This window comes from Pieris brassicae, chromosome 13 (assembly GCF_905147105.1).
Source record: "Pieris brassicae chromosome 13, ilPieBrab1.1, whole genome shotgun sequence".
Lineage (NCBI taxonomy): Eukaryota > Metazoa > Arthropoda > Insecta > Lepidoptera > Pieridae > Pieris > Pieris brassicae.
The window spans coordinates 3065404-3085339 of NC_059677.1; the positions used below are offsets into that span (position 1 = coordinate 3065404).

A 19936-nucleotide genomic window follows, 5' to 3' on the forward strand; every position below is an offset into this window, starting at 1 on the left:
TGGAAGAATGAGGGACTTACATTTTTGTTTAAATCAATTGGGCAATAAATAATGCTAGAAAACATTTTGGAAAAATGAAAGATATTTATATTTTGAAAACCTCCAAATTTTAATATTAAACTAAATTGATACTATCGGTTTTACTCAGAATACAAAATTCTTAACGCCAAGTACAAGTCAACATTCAAATCCACATTGACATTTCTTACGATATAATGTCCGATTGTTTACTGACAATTGACAAAATGTTTATTCAGGAAAACGTTTATTTTCAAAATAACGAGAGAAATTTCATCTAAGTTACTATGGATATAAATAAAATTATTAGTACACAGCTAATTTAGGAACTAACTAACACAGGAAATTAGATACTTATTTATTAGTTATCATTATTGAAAGGATAAAGTACATTTTCTTTAATGATTTCATAATCATAATAAGGGCTGTTGGAAAAAGGAATATGGGCATTAAAGGCTTATGGAACGTACTATCGCCCTATTGTGAAAAAAAGTCCCTTCATGAGGTATGTCAGGTTTAAAAAAATCCACTACAAGCACTCTTTTTTTCTTATTTGACTCTTTCTTCATTCAGATAAGAGGCGAAACAGTGGCTGTGGATCTGGCTGGCTGGGTATGTGATAGCCAAAATGTAACAGATTACTATATCCAGCCTAAACTATATTTAAGGTAGTTAGACACACCATATTTATTCACAAATACCAATAATTTATTTTACATATTCTGATCTTGTACTGATTTTTACAGAAATTTATTTTTCCGCACTGTCTACCTTTTGTTAGCAGACATAAATCCAATTTTTATACTTGAGGGCGATGCGCCCGAATTGAAGAGGGATGTAATGGCAGCAAGGAATGCTATTCAGTTCAGAGGAGCTGCACCAAAATCACAAGCTAAAAGCCAAGCTCCAAGTGTGTCTAGGAAAAGGTTTAAAGGTGTTTTAAAAGAGGTATCCTTACTAAAATTATTATCGCTTTAAATTTGTATGTACTTCTGAGTGAAACACATTCTTGTAAACTGACCGATGTTTAACCGGTAACAAATGTAGCTAAATAGAACAGAAAAGCATATAATGTCAAGTGGTAAATAAAATATAAATTTCATTAAAATCTATTAAAGAAGTGTGTTGTGCTCACTAGACAAGACTATTTGACTTTAGGCTAGGTTAAAATTATTACAATGGATAATAATTTTACTTTCTAATACACAATGGTATCCTAAACCTCAAATTCTTGTAAAGAAAATTATGCAAGTATAAAGTCCTGGCACATAAGCTTGAAGATATTGTTCTATTTATCTTGTCCATCGACTTTCACCAACTAATTTATCTGATTACATTAATTTTGTATTGTAATTATGTATACTGAAAAAGAAATATTCATCTCTATAATTAAAGAAAGTCATATAAAAGTTACACTACTGAATATATCCTAGAACAGTATCACATATTGCAAATTTTATAACTGTAATTGTTTTAGTGTGAAACTCTGTTGAAGAGTATGGGTGTTCGATGTGTAAAAGGATCTGGAGAGGCAGAAGCCACTTGTGCTAGTTTAAATTCAAAACGGGTAAGCATATAATAATAAATACCTTCTCATCTATCCACCAACTCCAAGGCTTAGTGGTAAGCTTATAACCTCAAGGTCTTGGGTTGGATTTCCTAGCCAACAATTATTATTTTGTGTTGTGCCATTGAATAGTACCATTAAGTTCACCATTGATTGTAAGACCTATGAAAATACATATTTTGTTAAAGCCTTTGATTTTTTAAATTGCATTTCATGCATATTAAGGACATACATTTGTATGTTTCTCGAACTAAATAGCTGTTCTGATTCAGTATGTTATCTATTTCATTTGTGTATATTGTTTTGTGTATTCATTTCCTTGATAGTTTTTGTTATCAAGGTAGGAGATTACAGACATTGTTGATTTTCTTATTTTATGAAATCATTTACTATGAAAATGTTAATCATTTTATAAAAATCAGATATATTACCAATAGAAACATGAATAATTCAATTAAAACATCTGTTTAGAGTCCTGGGTGTATCCTAAAACATTAAAATTGGAAGCTCACAACTATTATTTTTTGCTTACCCGACTTGAAAAATTGACTACAAGATTTTTCTATATAACATAGTTGGTTGACGCGGTTGTGTCTCAAGATTCCGACTGTTTTGCATACGGGGCGAGACGGGTGTATCGCAACTTTAGCGTGTCCAGCTCAGCGGGTGGTGGCGCCATGCAGGGTTCAGTGGATTGCTATGATGCAGAAAAAATGTTCCAGGCTAATGGTATGAGATTTTCGTTTATGGAATTCGCTTAGATGCCATACTTTTGATTATGTTGGTCTCAAGATAAGAAGGGTTAATATGTCCATTATTATTTATTTGTACATAAGAGACTGTACTAGGAAAGTTTATTAAGGTAATGCAATGGCGCTACAATATCTAGGTCTTGTCTTTGGATTTCTCTATCGGTTTCGTAATAGTTTTTTGTTACAGGCAAGTGAGTATATTGTGCTTGACATAGGCTGTCCATTATTAAATATTGGCATGATTTTTCACGATGTTTTCCTTCACCGTTAGTAGCGATACATGCGCACAAACTAACACTGTTCTTTTTGATATTTAATAATAATAATAATAATTTCTGTATTTTCTCAACAAACAACAAAATTACAATTAATAAAGTATTGGGATACTGGTTTCGAAACTAGACCCTGTGATATGGTAACCAGGCTTCCATTCCACAGCAAAGTCATATTGATTGGTAAGAAAAGGTACATACCATGTAGGCAAAGAAATTGAACTTAACACTCAACTAGTTAGAAGTAAGTAGAGATAAAGTTGTATGGGTGCATGCGAGGGTTTGCGTGTGAGTGAATTTATGTGTGTGTGTGATAGAGAGAGAGGGTGTGTACGTGTGTGTGTGTGAGTGAGTGTTAGGAGGGTGTGCGTGGGTACATACCCACGCACTGATACATATCAGGCACACGCCATTTGTTCGTTGATTGGAATATCTTTTGTGGGTTAGAGACATCGATGTAAACTTTTAAAATTATCGTATTTTATACTTATTGATGCACAGACTACGTATTCTAAAAAAAAATCCTACCTACAACCTCAGGGATGAGAGTCGCACGTTAAAGCCACTGGGCTAGGCAGCCAAGACTGTTCTACATATTCTAGAGTTTATGAAACTATTCTGTGGGCTGTAAGCTGTCATTTTAAATGTTCTTAGGATTCGGACGTAAAAAAATGATTGCGTTGGCCCTTCTATGCGGCTGTGACTACGGAGTTGGTGCCTGTGGCTCATCTATTAACACTGTCGTGACTTTTCTTCACACTGTTAAGGACGAGGATATTATTCCTAGGTAATATTACATGTTTTATTAAAAAAATATTGATGTGAAACTTCTTTATCGGCATTGGCGTAAAAAATACCGTCAAATTTTTCCGTTAAGCGCCATCTTTTTCTTGTCCCTACCACGGTTGATCGAAGATATTCGAAGCCATTAATAACAAAAATATATAATAACGACAACAATGATAGTAATAATTCTATTAAAATTACTGAAATTTTGTAAACTTTGCAATCTTAGTATTAATAAGGTAAAATGAAATAACTGTGTTATTTGTATTCATGTCTATGATAATAAAAGCCTTTTCTTAAACTTTATCTAATTTAACTTTATTTAAGCAATTTCTGTTAAGTTGCATAATATAGTAGATAATTTTTCTAAAAATAAGGTCATAAAGAAGTTTCACTTACGTGTGTACACACACACATTTTTATTTATTTAAAGAGATTTACCAACAGGCATTGCAATACTTCTAGGAATATACAAATGTAATTAAAACTCATTGTGTTATCTTTAACAAGCAAACGCAGCATGCTTTATACTTAATAACTTTTGCTAACAGATTTCTAGATTATATCTTTAAAAAATATCAAAGGCGCTACAACCTTTTTTAGGTCTGGGCCTCAGATTTCTGTATATGTTTCATGATCATTTGTAAATCGAATAGGCAAGTATGTGATCAGCCTTCTGTGACTGACACACACACACCGTCGACGTTTTTGGGTCTAAGGCAAGCCGGTTTCCTCACGATGTTTTCCTTCACCGTTTGAGGTAATGTTAAATGCGCACATAGAAAGAAAGTCCATTGGTGCACAGACGGGGATCGACCTCAGAGATGAGAGTCGCACGCTGTAGCCACTAGGCCAACACTGCTCGATCGAGATCATATCTTAGATAAAATGAAATTCATCAACATCACCTTGTGGCTGGAAGGCTTCCACAGTGCGTTTCACAAGGCACTTTCTTTTGCGAACTAGCGGACGGTGGAATCGAAACTCTGGCAGGTCTACCCTCCAATAATTCAAAGTTTGAGTGCACTCTGCCTAAGCCGACTACGCACCCACTACACACCCACCCCTGTGATGACTGCCCCTTAGGGGCGTCCAGTAGACCCTCTGTTATATATTAAAAAAAATCATAAGATTTTGGTAAACGTAACTCTGGCGATATTTTGAGTAAAATAAGTGAAATGGTTCATCTTTACGGGAAAATTAAATAGTTAACATATCTTAATAAAAGCAGGGGTTACAGGACCGCAAGGAAATGACATGATATTTGTGATCGAAACACCTTTTTTGTCGAATCGGTTGAGACTTAAGAGTCACTGTGACAGTAGACAATGTGATAAAAACGTAGAATATATATTATTTGAAAATCTGAAAATATACAATTCTACTGTAGGTGTGTATGTCACTGAACTCCTCGTAAACGACTGAACCAATTTGAATGAATTTTAATTTGGTTTAGATTCACAAATTTTTTGTGTGTTCAAGTGGAGTCGGTAATGATTTGAATTATTAGATATTTTTTTGTATGTAAGACGTCTGTTGGATCCGCTAGTTTTTTATATTATGTTTATTTTTAATTTTTTAATATTAAACACAATGTCGTAACCATGAACTGGCAATACTAACAGCGTTTTTAGAGATTCCTAATCTTAATTTTTAATAATTTACGCATTTTTCTACGTTCTATTTTGTGTTTCGTAAATAAGTCTTTATTTGAACAGATTAAAAATTATATATTTTTTTAAAATTAGTAATTAATTATCCGTTCAAGGCTTTTATCATGGGTCACTGATACGAAAGAGTACGAGGAGCGCGCACGTTGGGCCTCACAGCCGGGACGTTGTGACAAGTGCGGGCATGTTGGACGTACGCATATTAAAAATGGCTGCCCCATGTGTAACACGCATCGAAGCTGCAATGATTTGGGACATAAGTATGTATTATCTGGCTAATAGGTAATAATATATATGTGTCACGATATTGATTGATTGTTCTTGCTTTTATATAAAAATTTGTTTAGTCAAAGGTGTGGATCATTTCATGATTTATTGCATAATAATGAGTTTTTTTTTATCATATTTCATTAAAACAATGTTTTCAATTTAGAATTATATATACAGCGTAAACTCCCTAGAGTGTCGAAATCTAGTTTAGCTACAAAGCCCACTCAATAAGAACAACTATTGAGTAATAAAGTACTTTTTATGTTTTTAAAATTAGTAAAAACTGCGCAGTTGTGTATGTTCTTATGTTGCTTTATTATGCTAGCCCGCAATAAACTCGACTGTCGGCATCATGCATTCGAACTTTCTAAGAAATTCGTTCTTTTGTTTACAAATTGGGATTGCTACCACGTGTAGACTGTTGTTGACTAATAAGTAGGAGTCAAAGATTATCTATACGTTTTTCTGCTCTCCATTTAACGACTACTCTCTATAACGCCATAAATCACACAGTTGAGTGTCGTTATAGTATGTTAACAGTTTACACTGTAATAATTTTATATTTGTAAATGATAGCGATCTATAGCCAGCATATAAAATTTTATTTATTCTTCATTACATCAATAAGCAGCTTATATAAGTTATTGGATAACGGGTGGCCTTCGTTAATAAGCGATTCCTTGGTTATTCTGGTATGGAAAAAAATATTGTAGGAACCAAGTGTAACGTGTATTGTACTTAGTCTGGCCATAAATACTGTTACAATTGAAAATTAACATAATGAATTGAAAATCTGGCATTTTTATATCATTTGGTTTTCTCATTTTGGTGTAAACACACTGTACAATATTTTGCAACATTAAAATGGAGTGTGGTGATAAAGAGAGCCGAATGACTGTGATTGCATTACACAAAGTAGGTATGGAGCCAAATGCAATTTTTAAAACTGCATGTGTACCCTACCAGGGTATTAATAGGTGTTTGTGACAAAAAGATCTGGTCGTCCACGTAGTGTTCGAACGAATAAGGTGGTCCAAGCAGTGCGGGAAAGAATTCGCAAAAGATTTTATCTCTGGAGTTGAAGAAAACACTTAGAAGCATGTGGCGTATTTAAAAAGATGACTTAGGACTAGTCTTTAAGAGACGTACTAGTCATTTCTTAAGTGATATTGAGGTAAAACCGAAAAAAACTAACGAAGCGGTCACAGAATTTTTTTATTCTTTTTTTTATTCAAGAATCTCTAAAATTGTGACGTAATACTTGAACGCTCCCTAAGATAGGATATGGTTATGAAGTGTTTATATGTAGAAGAGGTTAGGGAGGTAGCTAATCTCATGGATTAGGGGACTGTAGTCCACAACATAATGGCGGAGGTCGTAAATGAATTGCTTACACACGTCATGCCTGTGAACGGGTTCCGCTTCTGGAGGTCTCTGTTCTGTTTTGTAATTTAATACATATAAATAGCGGACCATATCTCCCTCCCTTCTGGTTCTTTTATTTATGTTTACCATAGTCATTTTGTATGATAATTTAGTATTTTAAAAGAGTATTTTACGAGGGAATTTTCTTTCGGCCAACTTCTTTTTGATGTATCTTATATCATAATTAACATATTTTTTTTAAAGGATGAAAATGTGTAATGCAACTTCCAAAAGGTAACTGTAAGAACGTGTAGAGAGAATTGTAAACCTGTGAATAGGAATTCATTTAGATCTTTAATAAAAGATTCATTCTTCATACTCATTATTACCTTATCTGTCAATTGTCACTGAGTAATAAATTTCACGTATACAACGTTTCCAGTACGAACAATATAAACGTTATATTTTATAATGTATACCATTCATTATTATTTCCTAAGTCTACTCTAAGCAGGGACTCAATCTAATAGTTAAAAACATAAAATCAGGGGTAATGGAGTTGAGAAGCTGGGCTAACAAAAACTGTAAGAAAACACTTTATTACCGGATTGAAGCTATATAGCTTTATTTCTATTATTTTTCCGACGTTTCGCGTGCTTTACAGCGTGCGTGGTCACGGTTACTGATGACAAAAGGTGTTGAATGTCAAAAAGTATCACAGCTGTAGAGAAAGTTGTATTATCTGTATCCCCGGAGTTGATATCAACTAAAAGATGACGGGTTTTTGCAGAATTTTCTCACAATGTCCTCTATTTTCGCGGATTGTTTGCCTTGGGGTTTTATCTTGGATATTATTAGATCTCAGGTGTTTGATAATTTTAGGCCCTCTTCTCTATTGAAATTGGGGTGTTTTTTATTTAAATGGCTTCGCGTACCAAAAAAGTGTTTTCTTTCAATGTGTAAAAGCTATATAAACAAAAGACAATACTAAAAAACTGTAAATTGACTTATGGGATCTTAAAACTAACTGACACATCTGTTACCTATAAAGGATATATATATGTTGGACATTATCGGATACGATCGGATAATTTACGAGTGTATGAAAAACGAAAAGCTTTTATTACTATCTGAAACTGATGTTTTGATACAATTTATTGGCCACAAGTGTAAGGTTCCACATTTGGTTTCCGCTTTAAATTATTATATATATGTAACTTAACTAACGTTAGGTTACATAACCCAAGGTTACCGCATCATACAGAATAGTATATCTACAGTATGAGTTACAAACTCTTTTACACATTTTAAATTTGAGACCATTTCGGTAAACATAAATGTTACGAAATTTCTGTTAAGCAGAAAAAAAACCAGCAAACAGCGGATTAACGAGATAGGCACTTACCAATGACCATTCTTTTAATAAAGCTTTTTTTCTAACAAACACAGCATAACCGGTCATAAAGCTCGGTCTACTCAGTCTTGGTTAATCGTTTCAGACTTAATCATGGCCTTCGTCTAGTGCCGATCTTTACCCGCTGGATTATGATTTATGGTCAGTTTTAGAGAGTACGGAATGCTCAAACGCCATCTTCTCAATAATCTGTACGATTGGCAGTGAAAAATTTTCCCATGGAAAGATGCGTTCTTCTATTGATATCTGGCCTCAACGTTTAAAAGGCTGTATTGAAGCCAATAGATACTTGTTGTATAAATTGTTTTATATTTATTAAACTGAAAATTGATTAAATGTTATTTGCAATAGATTTTTTACAGAATAGTATATCTACGGTATAAGTTACAAAAGTCTTTTATTATAAATGTTTAGGAATTTTTCGTGAATTCCAAATTCCGTTGCAGGTCAAAAGTGTTGGAATCAAAACGTGAGTTGTCGTTACGCGATCGGGCTTTATCGTGCGGGATGCCATTTCCAGAGCCAAAAGTTATGAAGGAATTCCTCAATGCTACGTCGGATGTAGGCCTCGGCACCATACCGCAACCCAGTTTAATACAATTCGTGGTATTTTTATTGAGAATTTCGTTAGGGCTTTAAAGCAAGCATTGTTGGCAGTAGGCGTTTTGTAAGTTCGAACCTCGTTGGCACTATGGGCGCAACACTCGCTCGTTATAGAAAACATCGTGAGGAAGGTTGATCGCTTTAGACTATCACGAAATAGATGACTAATGTCGTGAAGGACTCCTCTGGTTTGTTTGTAAAAGGCTAAGCTATTTTGGTTTTAAGGTATTTCATAGAACAAGGGGGAAACGGAGGGTAGGCTCATCTAAGTGATACGGCCTACGGACACAGTGCCAGTTTTGCAAATAAGTTGCTGGCCTTTAAACCTTTTTGTTTCTGAAAATAATGTGCTTAACTCATTTGTGTTGTAAAGGGTGTTAAAAAGTTGCGGGTAGACTGTTTATGACACTACCCTCAGCAAACTAAAAATCTTATATAGGCATTACTTCTATAATTTGCAAGTTTTGTAAGGTACTATGCCAATAAAGTAAACTCTTTAACCGATTATAAAAAAACGTGTTTTATGTGTATTGCTGGAATTTATTCTAGAAGTCAAGCACGGATGTTAAATTGTCGTGGTTATAACGGTTTTCCTTGAGAACAGTCCAAGTTTCATCAAAATCTGATCAGTAGTTTTGGTGACATCCATTTCCGAACATTTATATTCATAAATAGAAAGTGTTAATTGTTTTAATTAAAAATAAAATAAATCAATGGCGCTTCAACCTTTTTAAGTCTCGGCCTCAGATTTCTGTATGTTTCATGATCATTTGTTAATCTAATAGCCAAGTAGTTAAATAGCCTCCTGTGCCTGACACACGCCTTCGTATTTTGGATCTAAAGCAACCCGGTTTCCTCACGATGTTTTCCTTCACCGTTCGAGCGAATGTTAAATGCGCACATATAAATAAAATTGGTGCACAGCCGGGGATCGAACCTACGACCTCAGGGATGAGAGTCGCACGCTGAAGCCACTAGGCCAACACTGCTCATAATAATTGTTTTGAATATATGAGTAAATATTTTTCGTAGAAAATAATGTCTAAGAAATTGGATTGGACGGAGCGGTACTGTGTGGAGAAATTTCTGCCTTTGCTTACAAAGTGGCATCTACAAACATGTGTACCTTGCAAAACTATTCAACCTGTCGAAATTAAGAAGAAAAGGAATCCCAGAGGTAAGAATATTCACAACAACGAAACGTTTTATATGTTGGTATGTATTGGAACAAAATTTAAAACTTCAAAGGATTAAAAACAATTTTTGACAGGAGTACCAAGTTACGAAGTTGTATGGAGCGATATAAGCGGGCAATATGAGGCATTGATTCCCGATGAACAAATTAAAGGTATATTATTGTATGTCAAGTCCTATTTACTATATGTATGTATTTACATTGTATAATAGCGGAAATGCTATATATATATATTTATAGCTCCACTTGGCGGAGCCATACGTCTTCAATACAAAGAGTGCCGTCGAGTGTCGAATATCGCGGGCTACTGTTAGGAAATCCCAAGGATCTGGTCTGTCGCCTTAAGTTCTAATGTCATTTCACACGTGTATATCCTTTCTATATCACATTTTCATACTGAATATATTCGTTTTAACATGTGCGAGAAATAAAATTATAGATTTTGGGAGACGTAAGCGCTGAGTCACTTAGATTTATGAATGAATAATAATAAATTCGTGGCGCTAGAACCCTATATCGGTCTTGGCCTGAGATCGCATCCAATTCTTTGATAACGATCATGCTTCTGTGTCTGACACGTCGATATTTGGGTCTAAGATATGCTCTAAGATGGAGAAAGAAAATTCCATACACAGTTCGAGTTTAAGAAATTTTACTCTAAAACATAACGTCTTAACAACTTAAACAATTAATTTAATACATAATGTTAACTAAACTGTTATTTTATTTCATTTTTTTAAAATTAACCGTTATAAGCTATTCCAGAACGGTTATCAATATTATACATTTACAAGGTTAAAAGCCGACAGAAAGTCATTATTATTTTGAATAATTTAATTTTTTTCTAGATGGTGAAGTAATGGCAGATATATGGATGACGCTTGAGAGGCAAGATTTGATGAAAGAGTTTTATCCAGAACTAGTTGAAAGATACGAAGAATCTATCAAGAAACCACCAAAAGTGAAAAAGACAAGAGAAAAGAAACCAGCAGATCCAAAAACAGATAAACCAAAACGAAAGTATACGCGTAAACAAAAAATATCAAACTTAAATAGTTCCATGAAAAATCTAAGTTTATCTAAAAGCTTAAACTTAAGTGTCAGTGTCAATAAATTAAAACGAAAAATTAAGAGAAGTGCTAAAGGCACAATCGAGAACTATCTGAAAAAAAGAAAGTCCAGTTTAAACTCATTATCACGAAATGAGTCCAGAAAAAAACTCGATAAAGGAAGTAAAATTGCACAAGGTGATCAATCTGCAGATATAGTATCAAGAGATTACGAAAGAAATCTAGAAACTATACGTGGTCTATCCGGTCATGGTTCCAAATCAAGACTAGTTTATGAAGCAAAAGAAGTTGACTACAAAAAAGAAAGAAAATCAATAAATGATCTAAGCAATATAGAATATGATAAATCTGTTAATTATAATGTAGTGTCAACAGACTCTGAAGGAAAATATTTCGAAAAAGGTAACACGTACGGAATCAATGCAATAAATAAAGAAATCGATATATCTGCAGCTGAGGACGTAGTAAACAAAAGAAGTTTTGCAAAAGACAATTTTGACAATAAAGAAAATTTAATACATATTCTTGATACAGATATCGAAAGTGATTTATCTGGAATAGTTGACGATATAGTGTCGAAAGCGCCTATTTTTACTACAGCGAAAGTTAATAATAACCTCGTTAAGTTGGTATTTCAGAAGAGAATGGATATTAACTGTTCGACCCCCAAAAATAGCCCCCAAAAATCGCGAAACACAAGTTACTTCTTTGATAAATTGGTTGAAGGGGACGCGTTTGAAATGTCGCTTGATAATGATACAGTTGATTATAGTTTACCTGACATTCAAATATAATTTCGCCTTTACTACCTTGAATATAAAATTAAATTTAAACAGAGTTTTATTTCAATCAACACGTACGTCACGTATAAATAGATGCCTTGTCTCATCTATATCTCCGCTAATATGATAAAGGACTAATAAATACTAGTAGACTCGTGGACACTGATAGAAGCTATGTCAAAAATTAGAAGCTCGCTTTTTTACGTAATAGCAGTCTCTTATAACGGTTAAGTGATACCGCACATGGACACTTTTCATCCACGTCCGCAGTGGTTGGAGATCCGCAGCCTTTGTAACATACATATATTTATGTAAAAAATCTGTAAGGTTAGGGTTGCATCCGCGCGCTCTGCGATCGGTTGGCGGGCGACCACAGTGGGCAGTGGTTCGGGAGGGGTAACTTGTTATTACTCATTGCGTAGTAAACTTCCATGCCTTAATGTTACTGCCAACATTCCCTCTGGTGATATAGGATCTCGCATATGAAGAGCAGTTTCTGTTTTTCTTAAAAGTTGTAAATAATTAGAAAATAATTAAAGAACTTTTCTTCATCATTCTTTAACACATTTATTACAAATAATACATAATGATGTCTTTCCGCAATCAGTGGATGCACCTAGAACCTTTTTCTGTGAAGTAAGTATAACGCAACATCTAGTTTTTGGTGTGTCCATGGCGGTCTGGAACTCAACTAATCGTTTAACCGCTCGTATTGCGATGCCAAGCTCACGAGCGATAATCGCAACCGCGACGGCTGCGGAACCGCACAAAACTCCGGTCTCGTGAGTTTTGAAAATTAAACTCCATTCCGCCACCGAAAACCGCTTCGTGAGTCCTTAGTGTAACATTGCCGGAAAGCTCGCAAGTGCGTTGCCGGCATTTCAAGAATAGGGTCTCTCTTAAAGGACCCTAAGTCGAATTGGCTCGGAAAGGCTTCAGTGGGTACCTGGTTCCACATCTCTGCAAATCTGCCTTAAAAAACGTCCGTGTCACCTCGACTCTGGTAGCTCTGGGTTTACAGTAGTATGCTTAAAATATCAGGGGAACAAAGAAGTGCTTATGTTTAAAGAGTCTTCAGCAAAGGTTTGTTCAGAAGCATCTTCGAAAGGTTTTAAGAAAAAAGCATTATCAGCGAGTACATCGATTATAGATCAAGCTTTGACCAATATGATTGGGGTATCAATGAAAAATCCTTTTGATATCTGCCCTTTATATGCGTTTAACTGAGGACCTAAGTTTCAATTGAGATTGTTTTTTTTGTGCTGAAAATATTTTATAACATGTAATTAATTCAATTTACGTAGAAGTGTACGTATACCTTAATGACCTACTTCTCCAACTAGTTTCGTAAATACTCTATACTTCACAGATTCATTTAGCTGGCTCTGTGACCCAAAATTTGTCACGGTATAAATTTAATGCCTATAGTTGTCGAAAATATACAAAAAATGTTTGTGAAATTTAATTTCAAAGATTACCAATGTTTCGATAGTTATGCAGATTCTTGTTATATTGTAACTTAGAATGTTGGTGGAGTCAGCAAGACTTATTATTTTTGGACGATATTCTTAATGGGCAGATAGCCAGGGGCGTAACTATACCATCTGGGGCCCGTGGCATTTCCTTTTGACAGGGCCCTATCATTAAAAATCGTCACATTGTACTCAGTTTAATTTTAATAAACTTCGAGATTTTCAGCGTACACAATTACACGTTGTATATGTCCCACTAATACCACAATAATAATAATAATACATAGCTTCAATCCATTCAAAAAGTGTTTTTCTTAATGTGTAAAAGCGATGTAAACAAAAGACAATACTATTTCCCATCTCATCAAAGAGGATGTGAGGAAATAGTTGAAGAGGCGGGAAGACTTTGACTTTGACAGTAACAAACTAGTTTTCTTTGAAATATTAATAATTAATTGACCTTTGTTTGATGTTCAATTTCAGTTTTCTTTTATTTTGTGTCTCATCTATCAATGGACTTACTTATGATTTCTGTTTCATATATATTGTTTATCTATGTAATCTGTTTTAGCTTTGTATATTGTTTAAGTGTTTGGTTTTATAATATGTATGTTATCTGTAAAATTACTAATAAATAAATAAACATGGAATGTAATATCGTACAAATTATGCCAATTAAATTATGACAATATTATCGTATTTTATTTTAAACTAGATATAAATAGTTTATGTAACTGTTGTATAATAGTTAAAATCAAATATAAAACATAATCGATACAAGAAATACTTTTTCTTTTAAAATATTATGCCAATACACCTCTTGGATAACGCTAGTGGCGCGGCGTTGTGGCAGATTTAGGCAACTCGTGGGCGTTTCGCGTGCGATCAGTTGTACGTCTGACGTTATTCAACCAGTTGAATGTTCAACCAGATGTTTCTTACCTGGGAACAATTGAGCGATAGTGCCTACCTTTTTTATATTTATCTACTTGACTTTCTCGAGGCTGATTCCAACATTGCGGTTGATAGGTTTTCGATTTCGACATTCATTATTTATAAAAATGCAGACAGCTGCTACATGTTGGCAACCTCGAACCGATAAACCCGCCTTGCAAGTGCATTCTGTCCTTCGTACCGTACGATCTAGGTTCACCTGAAAAACAATCAGTTCCTATAGGAAACAAACGGGAAGAGCGGGAAAAGACACACCAACACTAACGTGTATGTACAAACATGAATTGCTAAACAAAATATGCCGTATTAAAAATTCATTGTATTGACGGTATTTCATGTTTTAAGGTAATACAAGCTTAAAAACCAGCAAAACCAATCGAAACCAACATGCAGAATAATAATCGTGATTAATTATAAATCTTGCATTTTTTAGAGTTATGTGCAAGTTATTTTTTATTTCATTGTATTAGTATCTATAATATTTTCTAGATGCAAAACGATAAAATAATAAATAAGTAAATAAATGAAATTATTATCGGTTCCACATTTCCGAACAATACTTATTCCTTCAATAAATATATTTATTTAAAGAAATATATGTTTATTTTCCGTTTATAAATTGCATGGTTGGTTGAAAAGTTGCTGAAAATATATTTGTTTAGATTATTATTCAACTATGAATTCATTTTATTTTTAATACATACCTCCACTTTCACGTCGTACGATCGATTACTTACTCTGGTCTGTGGTATTACTTTTCCACGGATGATTCCTTCTCCACCATCACGGATTTCGACGACCTCGTGAACATAATGGCTTTGGAAAAGTTTATGCTCTATATTTTTTAAATAAATTGAACACCCCGTTACTAGGAATACGACAATCTATCTTACAATTAAATAAATACGTAGTAAATATAATATATGCGGTGAATTTGAAAGAATATTTAATGGTTCATGTAATTACTTACGAAAGTAAATATTCTGAAATCCACACTTAATAATAGTTTGGCTCATGATATCGATTATTCTCTTTTGAATAAACAAACATCCAAAACGTGCAGTGATTTTTATTCGAATCATATGTTCACGTCTATGAGAAAAACGACCTCGAGTTGCCGCAGTTAACCGACAGATGGCGCTGACGTAGATTCGCCACGATATCCAAGAGGCGTATAGTTTTAACATTATGCCAGTTTCAAGTTAAAAAGAAATAAGTTAAGTACAAAAACCAAACGTCTAGTTTAATGCTTAATGTGGCCATAGACTAAACATTGTGTTAATTTCTATATTCTGTGTAATTTTATACACCATTTTAAATTTGTCGTTCGACATTCATACTCAAACTAAAAATAACTTTACTGTAAACAAGTATACTTATGAACGTCAGAAGAGAAGTTAAATTAATTGTAAATTTACATTTACTACCAGTTCGCAAGTCAAGGGCGGAGCGGGCAAGGACTGGCAAGAAACTCTCCGCCACTCTTTTTGAGTTATACAAATTGTTTGAATTAGAGCAAATAATATCATATTTGTCAAATTTATAAAAGGCTTTATTGATCAATTTACGTTTAACGAGGGCTTTGTGTATAGGGATAGGTACCGAAATAAACTTATGAACGTCAACAGAACAGTTGGTAAACTGATTCTAAATTTACATTTGCTACCAATTCGTAAAGCGGGCAAAAAGAACTGGCAAGAAAATCTCCGCCACTCTTTTTAATCGTTTTTGAGTCATACAAATTGTTTGAACTGGAGCAAATCAATCCTAAGGATTAGGATCATTTTAAGTATTATATATAAAAGTATTTCAATTCAAATATGTGTTTCAATAAGAACTATTTAGAAATCATGTTTAAACTATAAATGTCAGTTAGTTTAACCATCACAAATATATTATTTAATTACAGACAATAATTGGCCTCAAATTTCAGTATAGATGTCATCATATCTATTTATAGACAAAATTACCTAGCCCTAGTTCGACCTTATAATAATCTTCTACATATGACTCATGTACCCGTAAAACCCAAACATTTTTGACGTTCAGAAGTCATAGAGCTAAATGTTGTTTTTAAATCTTAACTTTACGGTCGCTTTCTGTACTCAATGCCAATCCAATTTTTACTAACAGAGATTGATATTTCAATCCATTGCTCATAAAATACTTTTCAATAACTGATGGATAAAAATATCTTTGAAATATCTGAATATATCTGTAAAATATCTTTGAATTTGACAAATCGAATCTAGACATTTATCGATTTAAATTTGCGAAAATCTGTAGGCCGTTTATCCTTCTAAATGTTACCCTAGTTGCTAATACCATGGCAACGAGCACCTATGGACCATGTTTTAAATCAAATAGGGCTTTAAAAATTCAAATTGAAAATCCTTTAAGCGTTGCATTCACGTGACTGTTAATAGCTTTGTACGAAAGCTTCGAACAAAAAGGAAATAGAGACTCGAGTAAACTTTAATAAACTTTTTGGGAAAGTGTATTTTTCACCAATTTAAACCGTTTTGTTTGAATTATATCTCTAAATATAGTTACTTTTTCAAGCGCTCTTTACTGTGTTTCTCATGTGTTGGTACTGTAGAAAGATGGTAAACAGTACATTGATTTAAAGGGAGGATCCTTAGCTAATTAATCTACTGACAGGCTCGAAGACCTATAGGTGTTTAGGTGAAGTAGTTGTATATATCCTTAGCGGGTAATGCTTCGTTTGCGTGCTGTATGACGATATCGCAGTTACTGTAAGTATGTATTATAAGTATATTTCTATTAATTTTAATTGTTTGTTCTTCATTACTTTAATAAAAAGAATATTATCTATGAATCAATGTAAGGGGACTTCTTAATTATAATCTGTAACCTGTAGTTTTCATTATCTGTGATGTCTTGCCCACTTGAATTAATATAGAAGTCAATGTTAAGCAATTTAATCCCTCATGGGCAACTAGGGAACGCATCTGGTGTTAACTGATACCGCCGCCCTTGGCAGAAGGCTCGCAAGTGCCTTGCCGGCCTTTTAAGAATTAGTACGCTCTTTTCTTGAAGGCGAATTGGTTCGGAAATAGTTCAAAGGACAAGTTCCACATAGTGGTGGTGCGAGGCAAATATTTTCTTAAGCAACGCTTAGTTGTGGAATCCCTCATAACGATTGATGTTAAGTATATGCTCGTAGACGCCATTGAATCGATTGTATTATAATGATATATATATATTATGTGAAAGATTTTTTTAATGTAAATATTGGTTTAAATATATTTTCAGTTGCGAAGTAAACCGTTAAAAATAGATATATAATATTCACGTTTGTGTCCGATTAAAATAAATAAATTCGTTGTTTATATATACAACCACAACATAATTCTTACGTCGGGTTATCACACTATTTAATCACCTTGCCAGAAATTATAGAAATGCCGTGTAATACGTTCAAGGGGAAGGTGATAATTTTTTTATAGGCAAGGTCCCTTTATAGTATTGGAGAGTATTTAGACGATACTTACAATTTATATGACATTTGCTTGCTTATTTTTATATGGATTGTGCGGATTTCTTATAACGAAGCAATCTGAATATATCACCTTCTTAGCAAATAAATGATTTATTATTATTATTTATTACCTTAATATACCTGTATTCTAATTCTTAAACTAAGTATCTTAAAGAAAACTAGTTCTAACAACGCGCAGAAATCCTCGGAGCAGTGAGGTCGCTCTGTGAAGCCGGTGAAGTGCCCAGGAGACATCTGTGCTTCTTAGAGGTGTCAGTGTAAGTCGGTAAGAAGTGAAACTTCTTTATGACTTTATTTTTCGAAAAATGATCTACTATATGCAACTTTACAGAAATTGGTTACATAAAGTTAAATTAGATTAAGTTTAACAAAAGGCTTTTATCATCATAGACGTGAATACAAATCATACAATTATTTCATTTTACCTTATTACTAAGATTACTACAGAATTTCATTAATTATAATACATGTATTACTATCATTGTTATCGTTATTATATGTTTTTGTTAAAAATGGCTTAGAATCTTTTCGAATCAACCGTGGTAGGGACAAGAAAAGATGGCGCGAAACCGAAGAATGTGACGCGTAATCGAAAAGGTGATTTTTTTTTCAACGCCAATACAGAAGTTTCCCTTCAAAAATCTTTTTCCAGGTTTGATGAATCAAAAAGTAATTAAACCACTTTGAATTTTAACGTTGATCGAAAACGATTAAAAAGCAAATTGATACTGGGAACTCGGCAGATGACGTCCTGTAACACCTCACCGGTGTCGAAGTACTTTGTACCGCTTTCCACGAAACTTAATCCAATTAAGCGCTATATAATTAATTATCGCTACGACTGAATTATTCATTGTTGTTCTGCAAGGAGAATGTAAATTTATAATAACAATAATTTATTTACATGTGGTACAGCAATATTAGGTAAAATTATAGTTGTTATAGTTAATGAAACGCTCTCAAAATTTTTATTGATTCCCGTACGAATGTTGTTTTAAGGTTTAGGATTAATGAAGTACCTATAAGAACGCAAAAGTGTATAGATAGTAATGGAACATACCTATTAATGAAATATATTAAAAAGAAAACTACTTTTTGTTTCTCCCAAACAAAACGTCAATTTCATATTTATGTACGTAATACTATGGTGGAACGGTCTAAACTTAGCATATTCTGCCACACATAATGGCGTGCAAATTTAACTTACATAATTAAAAGGTAGAATTTTACATAGTTGTTATATATTACATTATCAATGATATAATCATAGTAAATTTTATATTAGTACATCACATTATTGTTCACCAGTTGTGAAGAATGTGAGAAAATTGTTTTTAAACAGTCGAAGCCTGGTTGGATCAAAGGTTCAATATTGTTGATATTCTCAAAGCTATCGAGTACTCCTTACTCTAATGAAGAGGTTGAAGCCACTTTGAGACGATGCGCATATGAAAACAAATGAGCATTATTCAAATTATTAATTATTTATTTACACAATACACGTTTAAAAAACAACGTCGATTTTTTGAGCAACGATTTTCCGATGTTTTCTTTCATCGTTCGAGCGTATGTTGTTGACAAAAAGTCCACTGGTGCACAGCCGTGTAGCGAACCTACGACCACAGGAATTATCACACAGACAGCTACTTAAAGATCAATTATTAGTTTTTTTATTAAAAGCCTTTTGGATATTAATGGAGATGAGAGTGATAGTACAGTGGCGACTGTTTCTCAAAAGAGACAACTCCAAATAGATTATAAATAAAACATATTTACATTATTTACCACGGGTTAGTGTGAAGACTGACCAACAACCAACTCGTGTTAGTACACGTTAATCTTAAGTGATAAACAGTGGTAAGCGGAAAGAGTACACAAGAACAGAGTGAGCCATCGGTATATATGCGAAGCTCATTCAGGGGTTAGATCACCCCTTTCTCACCACATTCCTCTTCTCTCATTTGCACATAGTATCTTCTATTGAGCATGTTTTGATTTGCGATCCTATCACACGGAGCGGCTAATAGAGGTTGGTACTCTATCGCCTTGTTGAGAATCGCTGTGTGTATGCTGTAGTGGTTTTTGTCCCATAGATCCAATACCATCTGCCTGACGGCAAAGAACAGAGTGTCTTTCCCCTACGTGTGTGTTCAATGACACTATTTACAGTCTGTAAATAGTGTCATTGAACGCTTTCTTAAATAACCCTGACTGCTTATGCTT

General features: G+C 33.8%; 1 protein-coding gene across 2 annotated transcripts; it reads left to right on the forward strand.

Annotated features, from left to right (window-relative positions):
* Window positions 1–258: 258 nt before the first annotated feature.
* On the forward strand, window positions 259–11803 carry LOC123717688 (flap endonuclease GEN). 2 transcript variants are annotated; one of them, XM_045673828.1, is made up of 11 exons: window positions 259–523; window positions 592–686; window positions 765–966; window positions 1496–1585; window positions 2161–2314; window positions 3264–3396; window positions 5164–5325; window positions 8561–8720; window positions 9750–9894; window positions 9988–10065; window positions 10761–11803. In XM_045673828.1, exons 1-11 carry the CDS (start codon window positions 461–463, stop codon window positions 11774–11776), a joined length of 2298 nt encoding a protein of 765 aa, XP_045529784.1. In that variant the 5' UTR covers window positions 259–460; the 3' UTR covers window positions 11777–11803. The 2 variants fall into 2 exon arrangements, with proteins under 2 accessions (XP_045529784.1, XP_045529785.1); XM_045673829.1 differs by lacking the exon at window positions 9988–10065.
* Window positions 11804–19936: the final 8133 nt, after the last annotated feature.